This window comes from Oncorhynchus keta, chromosome 32, assembly GCF_023373465.1.
Source record: "Oncorhynchus keta strain PuntledgeMale-10-30-2019 chromosome 32, Oket_V2, whole genome shotgun sequence".
Taxonomy (NCBI): Eukaryota; Metazoa; Chordata; class Actinopteri; order Salmoniformes; family Salmonidae; genus Oncorhynchus; species Oncorhynchus keta.
Window position 1 is genome coordinate 23656285 of NC_068452.1, and position 11987 is coordinate 23668271.

Below are 11987 nucleotides of genomic sequence, written 5' to 3' on the forward strand. Positions count from 1 at the left end.
CTGTGAAAAGCAGGTCAGGATAAACAGGCTTTACTTCCAAGCCTTTATGAGGTTACTGAAGAAGTTGATGAGTGACCCTGCACATGACTCTACATACAGTACACATCTTGCACAGACATACCATAAGGATCAGAGGATATGTGAAGGAACACTAGCTAAGCTATCCTAGTGGGAATAATACATTTAATTAGTGTTCACACAGCCCATGTTTTGGAGAGAGATGGGAAAAAACCTGGCTAGAGATATCCTTCCTCCCCATAATAAATCTGTCCACGTCTCCCATCCAAACAGCTCCAATATGCCAGGGAGAGAATTTACAGTGCATCTCTGATTTGTTTGCTGCTATTAATGGGGCAGTGAGGAAGGAAGTGGTCTGTGGCTGCCAGCGCAATATCTGACCTCTGAGAGTGCATTAAATCAAGCTATTAAGGGCCGCTGCAATAAAGTGGACAGCCAAGGAAGGCAGAGTGCTCTCTCCAAAACAAACATGCCTCAGCCAGACACAACACGAGGCTGGGATCACAACCTCAGCCTGGGCTGATACGGTTTTATAGCGGGTGCCTTGGTGACAGTCAGTCAATCCAGTGGGTTGTCAGTTCTGGTCAGGTGCAAGCCAGATAGATGAACCAGCACATCGGGCAGCATTGTAGAATGTTAAGAAATGCGTGGTTGATGCTGTGGCTAATAAGCCATGTGACATTTATTAGGAAATATTCCTTTTCCTATTGAAGCCCTACTGGAACACGTTTCTGTATTAAAACATTTACTTTACTTATAATAAAGAAATACATCATCATTGACAATTATTTTCATCTAGGAGTGGGTGAAGATGACTATTTGGTGTATCTTACACTTCCCCACATGCACAGGTCCACAGGCATTTTAAATAATTGTGTCTGTGCCATGGGAGGAAAGAAATTACATTCATTATCACACCAGGACTGCTCTGGCGAGTTTCACAAATTGACAGACCATGTGGTGGACTTTGCTGTGTCTTTCAGACTCAGATAATGGACAAGTCTGATAGAAAAAGGCCCTTGACTCGTGAAACAAAAGGAACTAAAAATCGGGGAATGCCAGGGCCATGTCTGGCTCTGTGGGGCACCATTTATTTGAGTTGGGGGGCATGCCCTTTCAATGTCACGGCTTGTCTGAACACTATACTGTTTTTCACTGATATTAATTACCATACTCCTGTATTACTAGGGCTAGTCTTTGAATGCCTTTCTAAAGACGCTGTCGCAATAAGAAAAAGTTCCATTACCTACTTTCATTTTGACTGCTCTGGCCTCTTTGGGTGGTGCCGTGAAATGTCTAGCGCCTTTTTGGTTTGGCTTTGGACATTCACTCGTCTCGAACAAAACAAAAACACACACCCCTCTCACAGCTTTAGAGTTGGGTTAGCCCAACAGACAGGTGAGAGGGAAAGTGATCATATTACACCTGGGGTAGCCTATAAGAGAAAGTGCCTCAGTCCTAAAAATGTACTTCAATAACATCCACTAGAATGCAGACCGAACCATCGATCAGCCAATGGCTGACTGAGTGAACTTACCAAACACAGCTTCTTTGTTTTGATCGGATTCCGCCGTGAGCAACCATCAGTGGTTTGTAGGCAGTTTTCAGTGTTTTACACTGTCTTGCCACCACAAACCAAAAATCTACTGAAAGGAAAATCAGCAAATGGGTATATTTGTGCAGATCCATCTGTGTGGAGGGAAGGAGCCAGCTAAGTGAGTCCCAACTATTAAATAGCATGAAGAAACACATGCAACATTAGTAGCAAGGCAAATTAAACAATCTGTTATTAAACACAAGGAGTAAAATTCCTTCCTCTGGCATCGCACTGTTGGTTAACTAATTATTATGCCACATTAATTTTGAAACCCTGAAGCGTTTGTTGAGTTTACCCAAGGTGCAGTGAGTACGTGTTTAGCCCTGTAAAAAGTGGGTTTAGTACAAAACAGATCTAACAGCGAGTGATTCAGCGTGAGGCTGAGACGACGCAGAGCCAGAGGCTACTGGGATTGCTTCATTTATATTCCACTGATTGCATCGGAAAATTGTGAGACTGTTAATTGGAGACAATGTGGCCAGAAACAGATATGGAGAGACATGTGACTACAACAATGGCATCAAAGATAATATTTAGCTAAAAGCCTGCGTTAATGGTGACAGCAACAACCATACCAAGCTGTTCTACATAATTATATACCTTCAATCATTAGGAAAATACTTGCCCTCACAACTTTCCCCTCAAAAAAACTTCAGTCGTGTTAGATATGCCTAATTGACCTTCCGTTGGTACGTCAACGTTTCGAATTGTTATTGCAAATGCTCCCTTGCATCCGTCTAAGGACATGTTGACAAAGCCTTCATTTATGACCGATTCCCCAGCCCCGAGCATGGCCCCAGCGTGACGTTGATTAGGTGGCTTGTACTAAATAAGCTTGAGAGGCCCATTTCACCGCAAACCTGTATTCATTTAGTTCTGCAGATTTATACTGGCCTGCTATCTCGGCAAGAAAATCCAGCATGACATGAGAGTGAAATTTGCCCTTTTGAAAAGAGGGTTAATCTTTCTTTCTTTCCCACTGCAACCTCAATCTCACTGTGGCCAGCATGCCTCCAATGATCTGGGGGCCACAGCCAGTAAATTAAATTAAATAAACCCATTAGTTACAGCACTGTTACCTTCTCACCTCTGCCCAGATGCGCTTTCATGGTAAGTTGTCCCATCATAAAAAAAACAAGGGACTCGGCATAGGATTGTCATGCCAAAGTCACCTTGACTCCAAAGACAGGGTGGTCTGTCCTCATTGTTCATCACGAAGATCAATTAAAATAGCCTGTTTTGCAATGCAGCACGAGCCCAATATGTTCCGCAGGTGTCTGAAGGTAAATGTATGCTTACTTAAAAATCAATTCATACTTCACATTCTCCCTCCTCGAGTCGTGCAGATGTGAAACAAACTGGAGGTCGATGGGAGTGGAAGGCGACCGTGAGCAGAGTCATCCCAGGCATACTGAAAATGAATGGGATGAATAACCAAGTGTAGCTCACATATCTAAAGACCTCAGACAAAAAGAGAGTCTAATCCTGCTATAGCCCTGGGTATGGGTTAGCATGTTTTCACTCCTATCTTTTCTTCTTCTATCTTTTCTTCCTGCTCTGAAACATATCTTGTGAATATGGCAGGGTAGCCTAGTGGTTAGAGCGTTGGACTAGTAACCGAAAGGTTGCAAGTTCAAATCCCCGAGCTGACAAGGTTCTGCCCCTGAACAGGCAGTTAACCCACTGTTCCTAGGCCGTCATTGAAAATAAGAATTTGTTCTTAACTGACTTGCCTAATAAAATATTAAAAAAATAAAAAAATATATATACTGTAACAACAGTTTGGCATCTAGCTTCATAGCTAAATTCGGACATTCAACAGAAAAACAAAACCATGGGGAAACATGATTGTACCTGTGATGTCTGACTATGTACCCCCATACATGAAGGATTACGGGATGTGTCACTTTTCTTTTAAACACACACGCATCTTTGACATGATTGCACCGAAACACATTTCCTCGTGTGTCACCCTGCACACGTGTGTGTGGCTGAGCATGTTAAAGGCATAAAGAAAAACTATCAGCCACATTAACTAAGAGTTGGCTTCGCATTGTTGGGAGGAGCTAATGGCCCCATTAAAACAGGAAGAGCACGTTAACTTGCAACTAAATCTCTAATGTCAATAATCCAAATTATCCAGGAAAAACAATCACCTTCTTATACACCAATTAGTAATTAGCATAATCCCTAAAAGAATCCTTTTGCATTTCATCAGTTTAGTCTAAGTCTCAAAGGAGCTTGGCACAATGCCACAGCCTCTATAAAAATCACTTCCACCAGCCTATACAGAGAATAGAGGACAGTATTCTCATGGTGGAGGTCTGATTGATAAAGTGTTCTTGATGCAGATGGTTGAAACTCGAAAACCTAAATACTTATAAAAGGGTTTCAATAAACAACTCCCAATGAAGAGTTCCTACTTGAAAAGCCCAATCAACACAGAAAGGGAAAGGGGGATACCTAGTCAGTTGTACAACTGAATGCATTCAACTGAAATGTGTCTTCCGCATTTAACCCAGCCCCTCTGAATCAGAATACCATCTCAATGTAAGGACTGTGTTATGCGTAGTTTACATGTCTCAATACTCAGCTCCTTCATTGTTTCACACTGTGCTAAAATATTCTAGCGGAATACCCCATGGTGATTTCAGGCAAAGAAAGAGCATGAATAAATAAACAACTTAAAGCGATGAGAAACTTCAAAGGCAATGGGACAATCGCAGCAAACAAGCTCCTGGAAGCCAATGAATTTCTTTGTTTGTGACAGTGACTCAGGGGTATAAACAGAGGAATTAGCTCACACCTCCGGAGTCTCAGCACATCACACTGCCATAATTGAATTAAGCCTGTCAATATTGTTGTGAGCTGTGGATGGCGTCAGTGGCGCGAGGTGCATGTGAGCTGACAGGATACATGTGTATTTCTATAGCTAGAACTGCCTTTTCATTCTGCTCTGTTCTTTGGCAAGTCCTTGAAAAAATAAGGCGATTGCTTTCCATGTCATCCCAGACTATATCTCAAGCTAATTCCTACATCTTGATACAGCCAAGCTGATGTATTTCCTGTGAATAAGCTCTGTGTATAACATGTCATGGGCATGCAGGCGGAATAATGCTACTGGTGGAGCGTGGAGAGAGAAGTTATGATTTCCACTCTCCCCACATCCCTCTGCTTAACACACTCCTGGAGTACATGTCAGGTCACAGCCACATATTTGAAACATGCTCCCAACAGCCCTTGCGTGACGTCTTGGCTCCATGGCCAGCCCTGTCAGAGAGAATCCTGCTCTGACTGAACCAATGCATCAGCTTGCTTTTGCGTTTGTGTCATGAGACTGCATCACTCTCAACCGATAAGGGGCATGTATGCACAGCACCAAGTGCTCCAGGAGAGGTTAAAGGAGAATTGGAATATTGACAAGTATGATTGACATGCTTATTTGTCCCAAAAGGAAGTATTATTCAGAGAGATTTAAAGACGGCTGTAAAGCAGCATTCTTGCCGAATGGAATCATTGTTCCTTCTGACTAGAAGCACATCACGGCAATTCTGTGGCAAGTAAATAATCCCTGGGAGATAGGAATCCTTTCAAGCTTAAAATGACTTGTGCTTATACTTTATTTTGGGTCCAAAATAAATCACTTAACAGTCAAGACTGGGGCTGTCATTTTCAGGCAATCCATCTATGACATGGAACTGAAATAGGGGGCTAAGAATTCCCTGTTTTCCCATTGGCGGTGGAATGGAGAAGAATGCAAGGCAGAATTCCATCCAGTTCTATTTTAACAGACACAAACCTAAAGAGAGGCTGAGCCTTGATGGCAACCATGCCCCATTGCCAATTCATTGTGTTGGCAAATTGAATCAGCAAATTAAATTCTAAGCTCAAGTAAAGTCAACTTTACTGGAATTTGAGAATGATCACTTTAGGTGTTTGGGTGTAGCTTTGTCCATGACACGGAATAGGAAATGAATGTCAAAGAGAGAGGGTAAGGTATTGCATGTGAATAGCAAGAAGGAGCTGGGGTAGAATGAAATTGTCCGCACTAACCCACTGCCAGAGTGATTTGTTCTCTCTCTAAGCCACAAAGGATGCAGCAGTGTTACTTCTTTCATAATTCTAGTGTCACAATAAAAATAGACTAAGATAACCCCCCAAGGCTGACCCTAGAGTAACACAAAACAAATTGAATCCACATTCTCCCAACACAAAACACTGATTCCATTGCAGAAAAAAACAAACATTTTCCCAGGCAGTGCAATGCTGTGTGGATGGTGTTCATGACTAGACTTATCTTGATAATACCTGCTGATATGTTTGAACTGGAAAGATAAAGTGCTGTGAATTGTTCCCACAGTTTCGCTGTAGACACATACACATAAGATAGCTATACACAAACCTAAATATCTAGCTAGTAGACATTTCACTAGCTAACTTCTAACAGGTCTCTTGCATGTGATAACACACTAGAGTAAACAGCTACACAAACCTGCCATTCATAGTTGTAGGAACTTGCTACAGAGGGAGTCACATTAGGCTATTTAAGTGTGATCCAATATCCATATTTATCCAGACTGACAGTAATTGGTGGTGCAGCAATCTGAAGGTTCTGATTATTCTCCTTCATAAACTCATGTTTAACAGCCAGACAGAGATGACACAAAGGCTTTCTGGCGGGAAGGTGCCGTCTGTGTCATAGCGCTGTGCCATGTCTGCATCCAGTCAAAGGCGCTGGAACGGGAAATAAATATGTTTCTGTTGTGGACGCTGGTGGAATCTCTGGGCTCTGTGGTGCTTGGGAGTTTAATCAAGTGGAAAAGGGGAGGGGGGATGTTGAGACCAACCTGACTGCAGTGGTCCACTCTCTTGACAGGCACTGGGGCATGCTGCTAATTAAAAAATGTAATTCCACGACTGCCGCGTTGGCATCCCAGTACCCAGAGGTGCGTCCTTGCGAGCCTTGGCGCCATCTTATCAGGCACAGACAGATTCCGGCTTGCCGGGGAGGAGCGGAGGACGTGGAGGAGCTGCAGTAGCAGCAACACAGGCCCAGCTGGAAGATGGAGGGGATGGCATCCAGCCTGCTGCTCAGGGATCTGGCCCACCTCCCTCCATCCCATCTCCCCGCCGACTGGAGTCACGGGCCCCTAGTCTGGTGGCAAGACTCAGGGAGCTGAGCCGTGGAGCTGCATGCTGAGGTGGGAGCGCAGGGGTAAACAAGGGATAAACACAGGATTTAGACTCTCTGATGCTACACTCAGCAGTAGATCGCTGTCTCCAACACACACTTCCTGTCAGAGGGTCCTGTCTTACTACACTGAAGGGTGCGGATAAAGCTGGGGCTGGAATTCATGCTATTCTCCTCAGAGTCCCCCCGGGCCTGCAGCAGTGCAAAGACATGGTGCTCTGACATGGTCTCTACACTACTAGCATTTCATATTTACTGAAAAAGAAGAAGCAGCAAACTGGAAATCCTTTCGTTAAGCTTTTTCCACCATTCAGTGGGAAACAGAGCCTCGATGAAAAAGTAGATAAAAGAATGAGAGCACTTCATTGCAAGGCCTTGGCAGAGCGTAGAGCCTGCACTGTGTGGGCTTCTGAGCTGTGTAGGTCCCTATTGATCAGAATGCATTACAATTCACACAAAGAGAGAAAGTCCTTGGTGATGGCAAGGCTGATTCTTTGGCATCTTATTTAAAGGCCACCTCATATAAAAGCCAGCAGGCAGCAACCAAGACCTCCGCCTGAGGTGAAATAGCTTGGGGAAGGAGAGCACGTTCAGAACAAGCACCACTGTAAATTAACATTATTGTTTGTCACACTGTGCAACACAGGGCCATTGCCTTGCAAAGGTACCAAACAGCTCAAAGGATTTACAGTCACATTGCCTCAGCTTTTATCGCTTACAAGGCTTACAAAGTGTCATTCTCCCAACACAATGATAAGGGGCTCGGAGACCTCAGAGCCGCTTCAGAGCTATGCATCTCATTGACAACTCACACAATATGATCAGCATAGTAGTACAACCCAAATGATCTTCCTGGAAAATCAACTGTAACACAAGCAATAGAGTTGTTCCTAAATACCAGCTCAATGAATCGTCTGCTGTTTTGCAGCTCCGATTTAAACCCGAGATAGGCTTCCAGGCAACGGCGTGATTCTTCTAATTATGGTATAGCTATTATGACCCGGCACACAGAAAGAATGACCTGCTGGTTAAAGACTATAGCTTCTCCTCAAAAGCGGTAAGGAGTTTAACAAGGCATAAGGTCCTCCCCGACAAGCCTTTTAAACACTGTGTAACCCGGGTAAAACAGATGTCACCGAGGTGCTGCATCATATTTCATGAACAAGAAGATGAACTTACTCCTTGTGAATTATATGCCCAGCGGATGGGGTATAAAAATATGTTTTCACTTGATATTTTCTACCAGATGAATTCTGTATGCATACCGGGATTCTGGAGCACCGTATAACTGTGGCAAGCACAGAATAGCTCTCTCAGTGCACACCTCTTCAGGCTGTGCATTTGTACTGGCTTCTTTTAAATCTTTTACAACGCGTACCACATTCATCCTCTGCCAGTGTCTAACTCTCCAAGCCATCACAAAGTATGAAACGAGCACAACCAAATTGATTCAGTGCGTTTGACAACATTTTTGGACTCAACCTCCTAAGCCAATGTTATATTGGCGTAATCATGATTTCAGTCATAGGATTAGGCACACTGCCTACACAGCAGGCCTGCACACAGCCTACACAGCAGGCCTGCACACAGCCTACACAGCAGGCCTGCACACAGCCTACACAGCAGGCCTGCACACAGACGTGACGTAGTATATTTTTTTTACACAGCAAAAACACCACAAAAATGACATGCTTTGTCTGTAGCATCAGGACGTGGGCAGATCACATAGCTCTGAGTGTAACCTTTGTTTCCCTTGTCACACTACAACACTGTTCAAATTTGGCAGACAGAATAGACACATTGCTATATCTTCCCCATGGGTGTAAAAAACACATCTACCCGATAGTTACATTTCTGCATACGTCATCCTGATGTTAACATTACTCAGAGGACGAAACGCGGAAATAAATGCTAAGAGCGCTTAAGGGATTTGGTTGGCTCAGGGGCACTAAAACATACAAGCACACTTTGGTGTTATTTATGTAAGCCTGTCATCTTGTCGTCTAATGAGCCTGACACCGAAAGCGTAATGAAACGTCTCACATTAACACGGGCTAAATGAACAGCCAACAGCCGAGGACAGAGGAGAGCATAGCTCCCATCCACACTGCAATGAGTTGAGGCAGATGGTTCCCTGTATACCCAAAGCCCCGAGCCACTGTACTAGACTGGGTTCACAGGCACAGCAACTCAGTCAGGGACTCTGTGTACTACTGGCTGGCTTAATTTTCATTCTCTGCTCATTGAGTCCATTTGAAATCATCCAGCATTCCCCTGGTTGGTCAGACCATCATCTTGCTAGATGCTGGCGCCTTATTGAGCGAGTGCCACTGTCAAACGGAGGGACGGAAGAACCCTCAAACAGACTGTGGTTCAATGCCATGATTGTTTATATTTTAATAAACAGAACAATAATCACGAAGGAGGCAGTGAGATGTGCAGTGTTGGAAAACAAAGAAAAACCATGACTGGGTGATGAACCTGACTGGGTGAAGGAACTGACTGGGTGATGAACCTGACTGGGGGAATCTTTACCTTGAATGTATTGCATGTGAGAAGACATGGATGGCACAATACTCAGGATCAGCAGAGAAACATCTGGATTAGCTGATCAAAATGATGATCTCTCTACCCCCATGCAGTCATACAGCAAAAGCCTGGCAATGTGGCTTTTAGATAGATAGACTTAAATAGGCCTTTAGCTACATGCATTTGGTTTCAGCTCTGTGTCAGATTAAATGGCTTTCAAATGACCACTTTTTCACAATTCCTACAATATACACTGAATAAGATATGGATCTTGGTGAGCGCAGAATGTTTTCATTTTGTTATCAAGCTATCAGACTTTTTCCTGCAATGGTGGACATTGCAAGGCATTTGCTAAATAAACACAATATTGGGAACTAGCGATTATCAGATTGAAATAAACAAGGAAATACATTTTGTCTAAATGAGGCAAGATAGTCACAAATATAGACAATCAGAACATGTGGTACAGTATGAATACTAACTGGACATCATATTCCGAACACAGAGTACACTGCTAAAGTTACCAGGCCTGTTGCACAGGGGCAGTTCTGAACACTGTAGAAAGGTAATACCAGGTGGGATCTGAGTATTGTTCCAATGAATGCACTCGCATGAACACCTGTTCGAATGAATAGGTTGGCTATTGCTGCATGCTGTGTTCATATACATGCACGCTACGATAAAACATTGTATATTATTGCAAAACTAGGTTCACTGTACTTCAGAAGCAAGATAAAGGTGTAGTGCATAAAGGCTACTTTGTTCCCTAGGTGTGGTTTCTAAGTGATATGAATATTTTAGTTTATCATCCAAATCAGTCTTGCTCTCATTTTGATGCAGTGGAATGGATAGAAAAATGAGGCTACCTGATCAACTGTTTTGTATCATTGGATGTAAAACAAGTGGGGTATATTTTACTAGACTAGAAACATGCTTAAGCAGAATTACTTGGCAATCTAATAGGTGGCAATTTTTCATCAGAGTTGTTCTTTTTATTATGATTATAATAAATAATTGCATTGATCGTGGTATAGGTATTATTAGAGATAATCTAATGCATTTAAAATATGAACCAATCGAGGCTATCGACCAACACATGGTTTATGTTATGTGGGGTAATGAGACACCTGAACCAGATAGGGTTATTAAGTGAGAGTGGATGCGCGCACCTGTACCAATCCAGCCCTTTCTCGTAGTTCCTGTCGAAGAAATGTGGCTCATTCCCAACGGCTCTGATATCGGGATGGACCCTCAAAGCTTCGAGCAGAGCCCTGGTACCTCCTTTCTTCACCCCAATTATAATGGCTTGGGGTAATTTTTTCACCCCATAATCCGAGGTGCAGTTCACCCTGAGTTCGTTGTCCGTGGTGCTGAATTCCTGGTGCTCCCTCTCCAGAGCGGAAGATTGATACACCGCGGCAGTTTTAGTTGGAGCCGCCTGATTCCGAACCCAATCCAATGTTCTTTGTTCGGTCTCCACATTATCTTTGACGGTGGAAATTGCAACCGTTTTCTCGGCAGCAGTCACCTCTGTCAGCTCCTCGTCCAAATAGCCCTGGGGTGAAGTGGAATAAAGTTTCTCCCTTAATGTTACGAAAGTTGTCTCCTCCGTTACCAACCTCCCTTGGTACACGTAGTTCTCTTGCAAGGGGAACTGTAACGAGTTGTAACAGCTCATCAGGCTATAGAACAAGTAGGTGACAGAAAGGGAGAGAGTGAACATGAATAAAATTTTCCGGGGCACTTTAGAGGTAAAAACCGAAGTGCTGGACCAAAATGCCATCTCTGATAGCAGTGATCCTCTCAAAGAAGTGGCCAGACATGTTTCCACCCCAATACTTGCATGGACACTCAACAACAATAATCTGTCACTATGAGCACAGCTCCATTTGAAAATGTGAGTAGCTGAACCACTCCAGCATACCCCTAATTCGCATGGTTATAAGGATACAGGAAATAGATCGTTAAAATTCCGAAAGAATATCGCGTCCCTTTTTTGAGTAGCCTATCGATTTCTTATTCCAACGCTGACAGCCAATGTCACCATTTATTGGACTGAATTTGCAGATTAGCAAGCCTGCGGTCTGGCGTCCTTCCAAATGAGCAGCCTGGTTTGAAATGTGCAGAATGTGATGGACGAAGTCTTGGCATTTTACGGAAAAAGAAAAAAGGGAACGCCAAAGTGTTTGAAGTAGTGTGCAAAGCACGTCTTCATCCCGATTCACTGGCGGCCAATTACAAATCCCGTGGATCTTCCCAACAAGGGTGAAAAAACTGCCACACATTGGTCCTCTCACTGCTAACTTTGTGCAGTAGAAAGTGAACAACCTTTGCATAAATATTAATTGACTGCGCTCTCTCAGTGGCCAGGAATGTTGCTTGCTGTCCCAATGCCTTCTGTTGATTGGTAGATACGATGTGCGCATCAACTCTGTGAGCTCACCCGCACGGAAGCACTATTAAATTAGTAGGAGCACCACAAACTCAGTAAGTGAACACCCACTTTTCGCAATCGGTGCCAGAGTGTAGGAAACCCAATGAGACGTCAGATACGACAGGCAGATAACACTGAGATGGCATTGGGAAGGCGGGATGACTATTCCTCCTCTCCTTTTTATGCCTTATGATCTGCAAAGATGTTGCTGGATGAAT

At 43.6% G+C, this 11987-nt stretch overlaps 1 protein-coding gene across 1 annotated transcript in view; it reads right to left on the reverse strand.

Moving 5' to 3' along the window:
* The window catches only part of LOC118365340 (heparan sulfate glucosamine 3-O-sulfotransferase 4), an 87028-nt gene extending 75309 nt beyond the window's left edge, over nucleotides 1-11719 (reverse strand). Inside the window, exon 1 of the mRNA XM_035747477.2 lies at nucleotides 10505-11719. Coding sequence (XP_035603370.2) covers nucleotides 10505-11118 — 614 coding nt within the window. The 5' untranslated portion in view covers nucleotides 11119-11719. The remainder of the gene's footprint in view (nucleotides 1-10504) is intronic.
* Nucleotides 11720-11987: the final 268 nt, after the last annotated feature.